The sequence below is a fragment of the Rhipicephalus sanguineus genome, chromosome 4 (genome assembly GCF_013339695.2).
Source record: "Rhipicephalus sanguineus isolate Rsan-2018 chromosome 4, BIME_Rsan_1.4, whole genome shotgun sequence".
Taxonomy (NCBI): Eukaryota; Metazoa; Arthropoda; class Arachnida; order Ixodida; family Ixodidae; genus Rhipicephalus; species Rhipicephalus sanguineus.
In genome coordinates, this window is record NC_051179.1 from 102,661,687 (window position 1) to 102,678,559 (window position 16,873).

General features: G+C 46.9%; 2 protein-coding genes across 3 annotated transcripts in view; both read right to left on the reverse strand.

Annotated features, from left to right (window-relative positions):
- The window catches only part of LOC119390488 (3 beta-hydroxysteroid dehydrogenase type 7), a 442,541-nt gene that overhangs the window by 274,972 nt on the left and 150,696 nt on the right, over positions 1–16,873 (reverse strand). Inside the window, exon 8 of one of the 2 annotated variants that reach the window (XM_049414848.1) lies at positions 4,635–4,645. The exons of the other annotated variant lie outside the window; for it this stretch is intronic. The gene's annotated coding sequence lies outside the window, so the exon portion shown is untranslated. Of the gene's footprint in view, positions 1–4,634; positions 4,646–16,873 lie in introns of those variants that run through there. 2 annotated transcript variants of the gene reach the window in all.
- LOC119390483 (signal peptide peptidase-like 3) overlaps positions 2,890–16,873 on the reverse strand; it is an 84,163-nt gene continuing 70,179 nt past the window's right edge. The window contains exons 9-13 of the mRNA XM_037658096.2: positions 11,967–12,055; positions 9,873–9,918; positions 9,317–9,464; positions 7,795–7,904; positions 2,890–3,564 (exon numbers count right to left, since the gene is read on the reverse strand). Of these exons, the coding sequence (XP_037514024.1) occupies positions 3,496–3,564; positions 7,795–7,904; positions 9,317–9,464; positions 9,873–9,918; positions 11,967–12,055 (462 nt within the window). The 3' untranslated portion in view covers positions 2,890–3,495. The remainder of the gene's footprint in view (positions 3,565–7,794; positions 7,905–9,316; positions 9,465–9,872; positions 9,919–11,966; positions 12,056–16,873) is intronic.

Here is a 16,873-nt window from a genome sequence, read left to right on the forward strand (position 1 = left end):
GATGGGTGCACGTGACCAATGACGATGATTCAATAAATAAGTCGCTGCGCACAAAAAAAAGAGTCGCTCAATGCGGCTGTGTCAGGCGGAAGGCCTAAATGGGAAAACATGGCATGAGCCGCTGCCCGCAGAGCAAAATGCTTGCTCACAAACAGTGTTACTGGTGTACGTTATGAGCATACCAATTCACTCTTTTGTCTTTTGCGATAGCTTTTAACATTTTGTTAACAATGCACTTGGAGACAAAGAGACAAGATACATGAAATGCTGTCACAGCACTTAAAGATATTAGATGCTTTTACAAGTGTAATGAAACACCTCATCTCTGCATCACAGGCTTTTGACCAACGTGTCAATGTTAAGACAAATCTAGTTTTTTTTTTTGCTGCTGTTGTCAACAGTCCCATTCATCTAAAATGTGCTCTTCTGACTTAATCTATGCCAATATATTTTTGTAGAGCGAAAGCAATTGGAGCACTTGCAAGTTGTGTTCCTCGATGAACGCCTCCTTTAAATTGTGCATACACCATTTGGCAGGCAGCAAACGACAACGTGTGGGGGCACACTGCCGTTGTCTCTGCCTAATACTTGGGGCGAAGTTGCACATTTTTTCTTGCAATCATTCCACAGGAAAGCAGGCTGAATTGTGCCTATTCCAGAAGTGTTAGGTGCAGCACGATAGAAGCATTGCACAGCAACCACCACAGGCAAACTTTCAGTAACATTCACACGATGGAGAGAGTTAATCCATCTGAATGAGAGGGAGCGTCGAGGTGTGTAGGCTCACGCTTTTGCTACACGCTTCCCCGTAGATGATTTTGACGTGCCGCGACTGTTGGCTGATGGCAACATTTCTCAAGAAAAAAAGTGTAACATGCAAGGCAGCGTTGGTAAACTACTCAAGAAACGTAATGTGGCCATAATCTCACAACAGCAACAATATGATCACTGTGACAAGCACACACATTGCTTTTCGAATTCGATGACTACTTGGGGCAACAGGAGGAGTGGTAAAAGAACACACGCTTTTGCGTCATTCACCACACAGATGAAATCATACCTGCAGTGCAGTACAATGCAGGAAAAAGAAAGAATAAACAAAAGGCTGCCAAATTAGTAAAGACGCAAAGCTTTGTTGTGAACGGAGAATGCTCATGGCATGAATCAGGAGCTACTAAAGGTATTCAGCTGTGCTCGAGACTATGAATGGCATGTGAGCGACTCAGAAACTTCCTACTTCAACTTTGGCCACACCCAGGACAATTGGGTCCCGTCACTTGCCAACAGGAGATGCTACATGTCTAACTCCCTAGCACTTCACAAAGCCTGAGCAGAAAAAAGAAAGCTTTTTTTTTTTAGGTGCACCGAGCTTCAACGCATAACGGTCATAGTACACACGCATATGCAAAAATCCAACCCCCAGCGAACACATCCATGAATGAAAGACACCAGCGACAAAAAATGAAGAAAGTGAAGAGTAACTAAACAGGACTCTATGTTAGACTCCAGGCCCGTAGCCAGGAATTTTTTTCGAAGGGGGGGGGGGGCACTTGCTGAAAACCTTGGCTTTTTGGGAAAAACACTTATTTTTATTATTTATTTTTGGTAAAAACACATACTTCACCGAAACTGGGGGGAGGGGTGTGCTAGCCCCCCCCCCCCCCCCCTCCTGGCTACGGGCCGGGCCTGGTTGACTGTTTTAGAGCGCTGCTCTTCAGCACCCGTTTCTACACTGAGTGTCAGCGTGCCTCTTTCCTCATTGTATCTCATCGTAATAGAGCGAACGAGCGCAGCGGAAGATGCAAGGGTGAAAAGGACACCTTCTGCACGCATCTGCCAATTGGACTTCAGAATGCAATCACGTGACATGGCATTTTCGTTTCTTCCGGTGCCACCAGGTGGCCCTGCCCTGCACGCATCTCGGCAGAGCTGGTGCGCACGTTGAAACCTTTCGACGAAAAGACTGGTGCTAAAGTATGTTTGCGCACTGTGTCCACCTTTCGCTTTTCACTGTCACCTGCACAATAGTGGCATGGGCCGGGATCTTTTCATTCTTTCTTTTTCACCCCATCATAACTGACTGTGCAACGTTCAAAATAGATAAAGCGGGATTCGAAGATCACATGACAATCCTTCTTATCGTAGTGGTTGGTAATTTTAAGAGAATATGACCTCCGTGAAAATGCACATAATTCATGCTGTTGGTATTTGCGTCGCCTGGCAACCCGGAAAACCCGCCTAGAGCTGCGCTCAAATTTCACATTAGGGAGTATCGTAATTGTCGGTAATTTTTTTTTGTCGCTAGTTTCTTACATCCACTATTGTGAAGCAATTTTCCCAGCAAGCAACATTACCGAAAATCCCTGCGGTGCCAGAAACGGATCTCGAAGGCTATGCCTTCGGAAACTGCAGATGCTGGAAGCGATTCCGAAGCCGAAAACACAGCTTTGTTGGTGTTTTTTGCACACCATCCACGGGCAAGCAGTGGAAGCACTGTCAACTGCACCCATTCTTCAGATTCTCAACCCGCTGTCTGTTGCCATCTCGGTCTTCTCGTCAATGACAATCCGATGCACTGTGTTTAGAGCGTGTAGGAGCCTCTGCAGACCTTGAAATGGCTCATAATCCTCCACAATTCTGTTTGCGAAATCTTTCGATCACACCCGAGTCCATTACTTTGGGACTGTACAAGGATGGCGAAATGAGAAATTTGCAAATTATGCGTACGGTAAGCAGAATGAAGATGACAATCAAATGAGAGAGAACAAAGGGCAAGCACTCGCTAAGTCGTCCCTGTCTGTAAGTGTGCTTCTTGCGATATGCATTCCTTCCAACTCGCCCGATCCTCTATCATTCAAGAATTCGTTGCCTTTTTTTTTTCTAGCTTTCTTTACACACGCTAACTTCTACCACTTGAGGCTGACAATGGATGATGCTATATGGAGAGAAAGAAAATAGATCCACGCACAACAGGCACGAACTTTGGGACAAACTCTTGCCTAGGTTGCACTTGCGGCTCGCCTCTTCCGACTACCTCCTACGCGACGACACAAAACATCCGCCGAAGAAAGCAGCGGCACGACTCCGGACGTGCCACTGTGCAGATAGAGGTTCTGCCACGCTCCGTTCTTCCACTCACGCCACCGTGCGTACAGCGTCTAGCAGTTGCAGGCGGTCGCAGAGTCCGACCCGATCCCACTCCTCAATGGAGTGATGACAAATGCACACGTTTCCCCCTCGCAACAGACTGGCCGTGACGGTGTGGTGTCCAGTCACAGCCAGCATTCATTGTCCTCGGGGAAGTTGACGACGACGATGACGATGAGAGGCGGGTTGCGCGAGGTGCCGAAGTGATGAGGTCGATGTGTTCTCCCGAGCACTGTATCGCGCACGGCGGCAGTCAACGTTCTACACACACACGCACGCACGTGTGAACACGTAGGCGAGAACAGTGGCGGCAGACGAAGAAGAAGAAACGGCCACACGCGATGCCTGTCAGACGTCCAGGTGCTTGGAAGGCGGGCTACTGATGAAGGGCTCACTCCACATTCGCCTCAAGTCACCCTGTGGGCAAAACAATGGTTTTAAAATAAGAGTTAATATTGCATTCTCACAAAGCATTTTGTCATGCTCTGGTCAACACATACCCTTAACAGACAATCTAATGTAATGATCTATCATTGTATGTAGTGCAACACTTTACAAAGGATCGATACAGAAAAGGCAAGCACTTGTGGTTTGTCTTCTCTGTATCCGTCCTTCGTAAAGTTTTAAGGGGGGAGGTGGGGATCGGAGCTGAAATTCTTTATTTTTGTAGTAGAACAATGAAATTTGGCATGCTTATTGGGAAGTGCACTGAATGATTATTTACAAAGTTTCATTAAGATATCTCCAGTAGTTTTGACATTATGAATTTTTACTCGCATCTTGTTGTACCAAACTTTGCAGAAAGCCTGGCGTGACAACAAAACATGGTAAAAGCCCAAAGTCGCCCTTATATTTTAGCCATAGGAATGGTTCATGCTATGACATTCTCCAAATATTTTTATTACACCGATTTTTTTTTACACGAAACGTTACATCCATGTTTGCATAATGAATTCGTTATCGTCATGTCAAATTACTAAACAGTAAAAAAAACGAGAGAGCAATTAAAAAATATAGAAATGTCACAGCATAAAGAATTCACTAGGGAATACAATGCAACAGACCTCATGTAAATCCATCAAGCCATAGTTGTGCTACGCTTTCTGCAAGCGGGACAGTCGGGTCAAAACACACTTCTGAGAAAACGGGCACTAAAGTTGCACAGCCATTACATGCAAATCAAAATGCCTTGGTGCTGTAATATTCAGTGTCTTTGCTTGCAGGGTTTTTCTTAGGTCCTTGATCTTTCATTTTTCTGCACTATGTGCTTTCCTTTTTCTTTATTGGTTATTTTTGTCACCTCTTTGAAGGGTGAGCCTATCGGGTTTGATGCCCAGACTTGCACATTTCAAGTCTGTGGCATGCAAATTTAGGTGTGCTGTGGCAGTTATGGCCAAGACGCTGGTGGCACAGGAATTTCTGAGTAGTGCTTAATGAAGCGAGTTTGGCAGATAAAAATTCGTCCACTCCTTTACACAAGTTCATTTGTCAGCCCCGCCTTGATATGCTTCATCGTTCACCCGGTCGTGGTTCATTATTTCAGTACATTCACAAAAGCTTGCTGCGATACCACGCATGGCGTGAAGCGCGCCCAAATTACCTCACCACTGAGTGCTTATTTCCCCGCGAAGCGCTCGGCTGCGGGGTTCGGGAAGTTGGTGCCCGATATGCTGGGTGGCGGCATTTGGTGGCGATGCCCAATATGCCAAGCCGCAGCGACGAAACATCGGCGTGCGATATGCTTGACCTCGCATTTTGGGGCGCCGACGCTAAAAATTGTCGCGGTGCTTCGAGCGATCGCTGTGCGACGAACTGCGCCGTGGGGTCCGCGGGGCTGCCGATGCGTAAAATGCCGATCAGCGATTCTGAGCTGCCAGCGGGCGATATCATTAGTTGCTTGCAACAAAGCGCATTGTGGCTTGTTCGCTTTCGCATGTCTGCTAGCACGATGTTCTTCCCTGCAAAGTTCGAATTTGTCGGCGCCGTGAACGTAGTTAGGCCTAGCCACGACTCCGAGCAGTAAGCTCGGTCGCGGTGTGCGCTGCCGCGGTGCCCGATGTTTCAAAGTTAGCCATGTTCAATCACGAGCACAAAAAGTCATCCCGCAGTGGTCTTCGTCACGAGGTCCGACGAGTGAACGCAATGCAGGCCCGAGACGTGCTTCTGCGATGTTCGCGACGAGCGCGTCGGGTTATTGCAGTCTGATGCACGGTCTGATGATTGAGCTTTCGAGTGCAGCTGCTAACGCGTAATTATTGTCGACCAGCGAACACAAAACGAGTGCAAACGCTTCGGTAATTAGCGTGAGTTTCGACAGCCGTGACCCCACACGCAGAAGCCACAGACGATGCACACCGGGAGCGATTATCGGACCAATGGCGAGGCGCGCTGGAGCATCATGGCGGCCGCGGCCAATTGGGGGCCTCGAAACGACCTTTAAACGTTTGCTTTTTGTGCGCTTGTTTTTAAATGAAGGAGCCAGCTGAGGCGGGGAATTTGAAGACTGAGAAATGCTCTTTCAGACGAGCCCTAGATGGGGGGTGCCCGGTTGCGCCGTTGTGGAGCTACAGTCGATCCCGGATATATCGAACTCGAAGGGGACCGCGAAATAGTTCGATATATCGATAATTCGAAATACGAAATATGCATATTTAGGGCTTTAATTAAAGCACTGGAGGCCTCGACACAGTTTTCCGAAATCGTAAAAAGCGCGAACATAAAGATTCGCTCACATATGCTAAAGAACAAGGCGAGAACTACTTCTCTTGCAAGTTAGCACACTTTATTTCGCATGCAAATAGTCCATAAACTTGTCTTGCTTCTTGCGCGCCGTGAATTTATCAAGTCATCGTCAATATCATTGAAGCTTTCCAAATAAGTAAATTCAACACCTTCGGCCACAACAGCGGCGATCGACGCTGAACGCTGATGCGAGCTCTGTAGCGCGGTAAAGGGTTTAGCGGTGGCAGCGGCGGCTGGCATCTTCAAACCGCATGGGTCCATTTCCGCAGCACCGGCAACGTCAGCTATGATCTCGGCATCGATGCAATCAGAAACAGCTACATCGTCATCTGCACCGATAAAGTCACTCACTGTGCTCCCGTCTGATATGGCGCCCGGAGACGCTAATGAGTCGCAAAATTCACTGACGCACCGTACGCCGTAGTCAGCGGTCATGACGCGCCCAAAGTCGTCACCTGGCACCAAGGCCCGTAAGGAAACAGTGCACGACGGTGCTTTACTTGACGTTGTTCCAAGCACCGGTCATAATTTTTATCGCTACGAGTGGGACAATCTTTAGTTCGACTCCCGAATGACGACTTATCAAGAACGGAGCAAGAAGTACATATGCCAAACCGTCGACATGTTGGCGATACCGATGGCACTTGTGGCTTTGTAGAAGGCAGCCGGTACTTTGGCGAAAAATGCGAAAAAAAGCTTAGCCTCTGAGATCTGCATTTTAAAACCGAAAACACTAGAAATACGTCACGAGGTTGCGGATCTCAAAGGCCATGCTTTGCGGGCCCGCAAGCCATCGTGCGCGAACAGACAAGGAAGGGAATGCAAACATTACAACAAGGCTGCCAAGTCACTTCAAATTCTCATTTTGGTGCCATCGGCAATCAGCCTCTTTGAAAAACACAGCCCATGCATTAAAACCTGCGGATCGCGCGTCAGATATACAGGTGAACTGACAAGCGCTGCGCAACGAACTAGAGCAACGCAATTTCGTCACCTGCGCGCGACGAGGGACTGGAACTTATAAGAATGCGGCCGAAAAATGATGAATATTTGTTAGGAAAAATGCACTTTCTGGGCTTCGGCGCGGGGCAGTGTTCGATATAGCGGATGTCTCGCTGTGCGGGAGTTCGATATACGTGCACACCAGCCCCATACTTTTGCATGGCAAATTCAAGGGGATTTCTCAACTGTTCGATATAGCCAATAATTCGATATATCCGAGTTCGATATATACAGGATCGACTGTATAATTTTTTGAAAAACGCGTTCTTTTTTGCAATTTCCACGATAATTTTCGTCACCTCAGCGGGCACAACAATTTTTAATAGCACTTCTACGTGGTTTTTAGCGAAGATATTTTGGAATTAAGATAGAAAAAGGGCTACAGAAACTGAAAATGTGATTTTCAGAAAATCGATTTTCTTGCCATTTTTCGCGACTTGATCCCCGCGTCCCCCTTAAAGCTGTAGGAACCCTATCACCCATTTATTCTACGAAAAAGAATACTAGAAACCGGCATGTGACAATACTACCCTTTCACTAGTGTGAATGGTGGGAAACATAAGACATCTCAATTTGATATCGGAGTTGATCTGAAGATGTTGACCTGGCATTGACATTACTGTGCCGTTCGTTATGACAAATGAAGACTTGCCAATGCCATGCGGCAGTATGGCTAGGTACGATGACATCCCTCAAGCAATACAGACATTAACGAGAACACTGTTCGTGCTTTTCTTGGCAGTTCAAAATGACACCAGTGTCTGCCCCATCCTTTTGTGTCAGTTTGCATTTTACCTTTGCCAGCTGCACACAAAATTGAAACGAGCCATAACCACCACATTTCACACATGCACACACGAACACGTAACAGCACGTGGACAGCACGCATCCCTCTGCCCTCACCTTGAGGTAGGCCATGGTCAGGAGTGGGAGCAACGTGAAAGGAACCAGGTAGAGCAGCGCAGGCTGGGCAGCCTTGAACACCTCCGAGGACACCGTGGCCGTCAGCAGGCCTACCAGTTACCAATAAATGTGAGAAAATTTGCCTTTTAAAGCGTAGGAACCACAAAACCAACAGGCACACAGCATTGAACTTCAAGCACATTTCATATAGAAAAGAAGAGCATATATTTCGTTATGAGTTCTTATTTTCTTTTCATTGTGACCGTATGTCATTTGCGAAAGCTAAGTGCTGCCGTTCGGCGCAAGCTAACACAAAGGACGGATACAGAGAAGATTGCGACAGAATTCTCACAATTGTTTTAGAATGTTTGAATAAGATTGTGCATAGGACGTGAGTAGCCGAGTTTATTCTGGAAATAATGCGGTCACCAGCGATAACACTGTAATCTTCTGACTGTGCATGTATAAAAACTGACTTGCTTGACCGATGATCAGATTATTCGACGATCAACGACTGTACTTGCCACTATCATTGTATTGCGAGTGTTACTCATGTTTACAATGAGTGTTACTTGATTTTCTGGGCACAAGTTCACCCAATAAAGAGTTTCAACTTCAACAGTCTGACTGCTGCCATCTTCACCATCACAACCACGTGACAATATACAAGAGCCCATTAGTGGCAACGGTGTTGCACAATTACACAGATTACTGTCGTGACAGTTCATGCGATTATTACCGGGTGCTCTATCGTTGATGCGTGACAGCATGGCCTGGCTCCATGCCACTGTGACAGAGAGGTGCAACGGCGATAAAGAGCAACTGCTCGTTCAAGCAATTAACTTTGGCTGCCTGGAGTACCATGATGTGCCCCTAAGGAATGCATCATTACCGGAGAGCGCACACTCAAGACTCAAGACACGGGGAAGAACACAAAGCAACAAGGTTGCTAACGAGAGCAATTTTGTGTTCATCCTCGATTGAAATGCAGCTGCCGTGGCTGGGAATTGAATCCACAACCTCGTGCTCAATGCCGGGTTCTGGCACAACCATAGAGTTCCCTACAATACTTACTAGAGGGAACTGTGATGCTAGTGTCTATGGGAGCTGCAACGCATGGTGCTTCAGCCAGCATGAGAATGATGGGTATTACACGGATTTGTCTAAACTTCGTTCTTTCGGCTCCGTTTGGCTCCGCATCGCCTGCATCAACTTTTTCGCAAAACGAAGTTCAGCAAAAGTCAGCAGTTCCACTTCACCACTTTACCTTCTTTAGGCTCACCAATTCAAATCTGGTCACGAAGTTCACAACAGTCTATTCTTTTATCTGAAACGAACGGCAAAATACAGCGATAAACAAAGCCACAACCGCGTTCGAAGCCGTAAGCACGAAGATTAGGCAAATCCGTGTACTACCCATAATTCCCATGGTGGCTGAACGATCGCAGCGCCAGAGTCCCCTCTAGTTAATTTTAGGAAACTCTATGGGCACAACGACTCAGATTGCAGAACGCAGACTCACCAAGGAAGTAGCCAATGAGGGAGCAGTGGAAGTAGGAGATCTTGTTGAGGTGGTTGGGCGGCGGCAGGCCCGTCTCGGCCGAGCTCAGCTGGGCCTTCTTGTAGGCGTCGTAGCGCAGCACAAAGCACAGAAGTAGGCCTGGCATCACCTGCACAAGGCACACAACGAGGGCAGCAAGTGAGTGTCACTTGTATTCAGACTCGGAAACTTTATTTGGAAAAGATCACAACAAAACAACCGCATTACCTGAAAGAAAAAGTGAATTCAAACATACAGGGAAACTGAAATGGAAAATTTCGCTGCGCTTTCTACACATGAAACAGGTTCAAATACACGAAAGTATCACAAAACCTGCTCTTGTAACAGTGACCCTGAAGCTGAAATTCGGGCACAAAATTCAAGAAGGTTGGCTTCCGTTTCCTACACTAACAAATCGATACTTAACGATCAAAGAAGACGTCAGATTGAGCTGTTCGACAATTTCTTTTCGGCATCCCTCAAAGGGATGAGATGCGAAATAGATATAAAAAGAAAGCGAGAGAGAGCGGGTACTCACGATATCCCCTAATCCCAGCATGGAGAAGTGGCCACTGCTGTGCACACTGCAGCCAGGAGAGAGGGATGATGGTGAGAGAGGGTGGTGTGTGCAGGGAAGGAAAAAAAATTAAACACAATACACAGGTTGGCACAACGTACATTTTTTTATGAACCACTGCTTACAGTGGCAAACACACTGGTAACACAGGGAGACCAGTGCTACTTGCACGGCTCGAGGAGAGAGAAAATCGCAACAAGAGCTGGCACATTACCATAACCACATCCACTGTTAACCTTTGCTAATCAGCTCTTAAAAGGGTCATGAAGCACCCCTTGGGCTTGTTGAAAAAACACATCCTGCGGAAAGCTGACATGGCTATGAACTGCTCAGCCAAATATTGCATTCGTGCGTGCCGTGCAAAGGCTGCAAGCGGAGCGCGAAGTTGCTGTTTTCTCAGGCGTCCTCTTTTCAAACAGAGGCCAGTTCTCACTCTTGTTGGTGGGCGGGGGAGCACCTGGCAGTTGACGTTGTGTATCTGTTTGTCCACGTTGCAAAAGACATAGCATCCTCATTGGCTGACAGCCGACATAAATCGAGAGCGGCGTTCAGATCAGATGCGCCTCTTGCCATGGGGTGCCGCCACTTGCCGGCGCCGCACTCCTCAGTCTGCTAACTTTACACGGTAGTCACACCCGCGCACATGAATCTCAGCGGGAGAGCAATCGCGTTTCACAGTGCGCTCGTCCGGACGAGAAAAGAGAGAAAGCGCTGAGAGCGTGCGCCAAACCCCCGTAACTCCGCTCGTTCTTGATGGATTCGAGAAATTTTTGCGGCACTCGATTCGGGAGGCAGCAAACTCCTATACTGAGGTCGTTAGATCACTACTTGGAAAAGTGGTTGATGACCCCTTTAAGGACACCACAGAGAAAAACAATTTTTCTCGACACTGAAGAGACAAACAATAATTTTTTTTCTTGTATTAGTGCATTACTCTTTCATGACACCAAAAACACCGAACTTGCTGTGAAAAGACACTTGGTAGGCGAAAAAGCATGCGAAATGAAAATGCAGGTGGTGACGCCACCTTGAAGTTCCTGTGCCAGTCACCATGGTGTCATACACTTTAATGGCATCTGCTGGGGCCTACTAGTTCCTAATCGGTAAAAATGAAACATATTGTCCTCTGATGTAGCCAGAGACATACCAAGTTTCAGGAAATTTTGTGGAGCCAATGTGGCCAAAATACGAAAATACACTTTGAAATCCGTGATGTCTCCATTGGAGATTTCGGTGGGACGTTTGAAAGAAACTTTTGACATTGATTTCCTCATCTAATAATAAACCTAAGGTGGTTAAATCAACGACACTAGAGTTGTCAGAGTATAATTTACAAGTCTAAACTAATTTATTGTTTCACTTTAGTGTCCCGTTACGCTGCGTGCCAGAGCCAAAATTTGCAGCCAAGCCCACCACATTTTTTTACTAGACACAAGCGCAACTCCTCTTTCCATTCCTATTGAATCTACATCACAAATCTCTCACAGGCTGGTGCAAACATACACCCAAGCGCACGCAACCTGAGGCACCACTATCTGAGACGACGGCAGAGTTCCTCATGGAGCTCATAGCAGTCTCCTAAGCACACCTGCTACAGCAACATCGCCCAGCACACTTCGCTTGTGTTTGTCTTCAAATTACAAAATGTGCTAATGCTACAACCGAAATTTGATTGGGATATTCTAGGTGTGTAATTTGCTAAACTGTCAAAAACTTTTTTGATGCTAATGTTCGCCAACCACATTTAGCAATGCCTACATATTGATTTATTTTTACTTTCAGGGCACGAAGGCAGTACAGCGAGGAGAAGGGGACAAAAAAGAGCAACATATGCAGTTAAAACAAAAAGATGTTACAGGTTTCTGTTTTTTACAGGCAGAATAAAAGATGTGACAGCTTTCACTTTTGTATCAGCGTGTTCTGCATGAGAAAAGCTTTCCAGAGTGTTACCTCTATAGGTAACCATTTCGTGACAGGCAGAATACTGCTTCCACAAAGTTCAGCACAGCATGCAGCTGGCCCCTTAAAACACGACAAGCGTGGGTGATGGATCACCTTGGAAAAACCAGCTTTCCAGGGAGCGACAGCTTAGGGGCCTCCCTGACCATGCTGCCAAGATGGAGTTTCTTTGCAACCAGGCCCACCTGCAAAGAAAACAGAGCAGTTACGATCAGAATACAAGTGCTATACACCACAGTACTATAACGTTGCATATATGGATAAGTTGCGGCCATCCCCTCCGCAACTACCGGTGACGTCTCATTGTTCCTGCTACACCAACACCATCCTCCGACATGGCCCACCTCGCGCAATCGTCAGCGACTGTGGACGACGATTCACAGTAGACGTTGTGGAGGAGCTGCTTCGTTTGTGTGAATCCTGCTTGCGTCACTCGACCCCCTACCATCCACAAATGAATGGGCTTACGGAGCCGTACCAACCGGACAATTATCAACACGTGATCTATGTATGTCTCGTCTGACCACAAGAACTGGGATGACGTGCTGCCCTTCATCACGTACGCATTCAACAGCGTGAAGCATGAGACTACAGGCTACAGCCCTTTCTTCTTGCTGTACACACGTTCGCTCCGGCACACAATCAACAAAGTCTTCCCTTTCTGTGATCACAAAAACGTCACTGTCGCTGAGACCCTCAGCCTTGCTAAAGAGGTGCACCACGTAGCTCGATTATGCACTTTGGCATCGCAAGACAGAGCAAAAGCATGCTACGACATTCACCACCGTTCTGTAACCTATCGCCGTGGTGATTCAGTGTGGCTGTGGACTCAGTACATGAAAACGCGTGTTGTGCCAAAAGCTTTAAGCCACTTATGATGGACCATTTGTTATCGTCAACAGACTTACAGAAGTCACCTACGCAATCGCTCGCTTCACGGCGAGTGGTAGAAGAGCTGCCAAGACCAAAGTGGTCCATGTCGCCCGCCTGAAATTATTCACGCCGAGACAACTCGACTGACTCGCCTGGCGACCTTCGTCTGTGAGGAGAGGAACGCTATGTATAAGGACGAGGACAACGAACACCAGTAAACGTGCTTGCCGCTCCGTGTTAGAAAGGGAGAAGAAGACTAGGTGGAAATCTCTAACTAGTCGTCCGCTCCTCAGCTCACCATCACGACCTAATAAACGCCCCTTTCATCCTTAACAGTCTCCTTCAAGCATAACAATGTTACTTCGACGCTGAAGTTGCATCTCATTTGGAAAGGAGCATAAGTCTTTTAGGAAGTGATTAGAGCAACCAAAAGACAGCTCCTCATTTATGCTCAACACAATGTAGCACTGTAAAGAGTGACCGTGACCATTCATTCCTTGCGAGTTTTTACTACACTCTTGCATGGACATAGGTACAGACAGCAATGTGTATGCAAATTAAAATAGAGTGGGTAAAGTAAGTGGGCAAATGTATTTTAACGAAACGCTGTTCTTCTTCAAAGATAAATTTCTGGCAATCCTAATTTTTTATTTGGGCCTCTTTTCAATGGGTTATTTGCCTGTTTTCTCAATTTCATTTCGTCAACATGTGCCCCAATCCTCATCATCATCCTCATTAGCCTATCTTATGTGGACAGCAGGACAAGGATCTCCAACCCATCCTGTCCTCCGCGAGTGGATTCCATTTTATGCCTGCAGATTTCCTAATTTTCTTACTCCACCTTACCCTTTGCAGCCCTTGGCCACACTTCCCATCTTTTGGTATCCCTTCTGTCGCCCTAATTAACTCTTGGTTACCTGTCCTTCTCGTGACGTGACCTAACCAGGTACATTTTTTTTTCTCTTAAAGGGGTACTGACACAATATTTCGCGGCCGAGATAGCCTGCGGGATCGATTCCGGTGAACATGCGTATATCATCTGCAAAATACCAACAGCAAATATAGCTTGGAAGTTATTTTAAATGAATTATGAAGTTTGCGTGAGCGATAGACATCCTCGCACGACTGACACCCTCAAAGGGGACCCTTGGGTACCCCCTACTTCCCTCACGTGACCACGCTTTAACAAGTTATGATGACGTCATAGCCGCCATATTTTTTTTGCCGTGCTCACTCTAGCAGCCTACTTCACGGCAGCTGCTCGCGAACCGTGTGGAAGTGCGTCACAGCTCTGTGTGCTGATGTGATCGAGCGCCGCACCCGCTAGGTGGTGATAGTTGCACCCGCAGGCTTGTCGTTTTTGAAACCGAAACTGACACTGGTCGGTAATGAGGAGCCTGTAATTAATTATCTGTCGCGCGCTGCAGCAAATGATGTGCCGTGTTATGACTAACAGGCCCCCAGCAACACATTGCAGCAAAAAAACGCGAGGCCAAAATTTTTGTGTCAGTACCTTTAATGTCAACTAGGATATTGGCTACATCTGTTTGCTATCCTATCCACACTGCTCTCTTCCTATTTCTTAGAGTTCTGCCTATCATTTTTCATTCCATCTCACGTTGCGTGGTCCTTAACTTTTTCTCGAGCATCCTTGTTATTCTCCAGGTTTCTGCCCCACATTTTAGGACTGGCAAAATACAATGGTTGAAGACTTTCCGCTTTAGCAGGGGTGGGACGGCTGAGAGTGAATTGGGAGCAGTTTTTGGAGCAGCGAAATTTCGATTTTGGAGCAGAAGAACCTTGGTTTGGAGCAGCTAGTGGCATTTATTATGTCGTGCTAGGAGCTTGAAAAAACAAATTTTTAGCAACTTGGGGGTACAAGTACATATTTTAAGTGGCTTAGAATACACCTAACACTGAAACAGCCTTTGGAGAAAGTTTTTTGAACAGATTAGTGCCAAGTATGAACTACACTACCTTTTTTACGTATCCCTAGCTCGTGTAACAAACGTATGAAACAACTGAAGAAAAGTTCTGGCAACTAGGTTCACCTCAAACATCTCAAAAAAAAAAAAAAAAAAACACGAGAAAGCATCACACTTATCAACAACAACAAAAAATTGTGACTGCACAAAAATTGAAGTTGCAAAGCAGTAGGCCTCTGCTTCAAATAAGTGGTATGATCTAGCGTATTACTGCATTGGCTTTTCGTATGTCTGCTTCGTCTGCTTATTTAGCTTTCAAGCTTCCCAAGAGCTTACTGTAGGACAATGTTACTCTTTTTCAGGAGAACATCACAATAAGTGCCTTCAGCTATCTGCTCGGCTGCGCAGTTGGCATAGCGTCAAGTGTACTGCACGCTTTTAACAGACAACACAAGCGCAATGCACTGCCGTTCGCTGCCACCTCCTGCGGGACCACTTTCAAGAGTGCAGAGCGGGTACCAAGAAACCTCGCCGCACTGAATATCTTGTCAAATGCATGCGCATGGTACTGCAAGAGTATGACCATTGCAAGTGTACTGTACGCATTTATTGGGGGACGACACAGGTGCACTTCGCATCAGTCCGCTGGCGCCTTCTTGTGCAAAACCGCTAGAGCAGTGGTTTTCAAACATTGCGGCCTTGGGGAATCCAAAGGCTTTTCCAGAGTGCTGCGTAACCCCTAATTTTTTTCTTGACAATGAAGACAATCAAAAACAGGTGGGGGGAGCGGGGTAATAACGCCTCTCAACGCGCACAACCACAGTATTAGTACTGCCCACGTTGGCCTGTTCTCTTTTCTTTAATATCGAAGGCCATCGCCGTTGATGTAGAACTCCCGATAATACACAGAATTGCGATTCCCCCGCAGCACTCTGCGACTCGCGTGAAGCGCCTACTGGCCACACACTGCATGCTTCAGGCACCGCGCAGCGTAAGCAATGTGTTCATATAAACGAAGCACCGGACGTACAGAGGCCAGTTTTATTTTTTTACAAAACAAAAAAGGAAGCCTGGAAGTCGCACAGCGAAACGGCCATTGATCGATACACCGGTCGTAAAGCGAAGCCTAAATGCTTGCGTATACCCTAAAGCCGGCACAAAGCGACGCCTACTAGCTCTTACGTGTATGAAAGCGGTCGTTGTGCGGGTTGATTAAAAAACCAAGCAGTGGCAAATCACCGTGTATGAAAACTGTCCCACGTGATCACCGATGCGCCATGAGCTACGAATAAAGCGCCAAGGTGCCCGTTAATGTCGTTTGAACATGTTTCAACGTTCACGAGCACGAATTACCAGCGCTCCGTGCATTCTGTCACCACAGGTCCACAATTCGTGCAAGTTTTCCGGCGCGCACTACACGATGAGTTTTTAGTGCTGCTACCACGTCGGTCTCTCGCTACCCGCAGACACCAGATGTGCGGATGCGGCGTCGATGGCTTCGTCAAATGCAGTGCAAATTTGCTTGTCTAAATAAATAAATTAGTTGCTAATGGGGCTAAAACGGGAGCGGGTTGCATTCGTCCTTCACAGAACCCCTGGGTTCCGCGGAAACCAGTTTGAGAACCCACGCGCTAGAACATCACAGAGACGCATCGCATGCAGGAAGATAGTTGATGCCGCGCTGACGCAAGGAGGTACTTGCCCACGGCAAACACGCGCATAGGTGACCACACACAGCAGCGAACGGAGGAACACGCTACGTGCAACAAAGAACCTGAAAGTCGACCTCGCTACGCATGCCACTCGGTAGTTTTCGCTAAGCAACAATAGCACCAGAACACAGCCTAGTGATTAGAAGCAGCACGCCCGGGGCACGGCAGCACATTTTTGCAGTGTCACGCATATTTACAACAGCCCAGCGCGGAGATTATGGCAGCACCACGGGAGCCTTCATTAGAAAGGTGCATAGAAGAAATACGCTTGGGCGCGTCTAGGTGTTTTGTGAACGTCTTATTTTCTTGGTACTCCTGGCGCTGCTTAGAAAATCATGTTAACTCGGCCTTTTTCCCGATTGAAGCTCACGCGGGCATCAAAATTCTTGCCTTTGAGGCTCTTTTGGAGCAGTCCGGCGCAATTTTTGTGCTTTTTATGCTTTTGGAGCAGCTTGGCGCAGGAAAACGGAATCGTATCAGAAATGCGCAATAT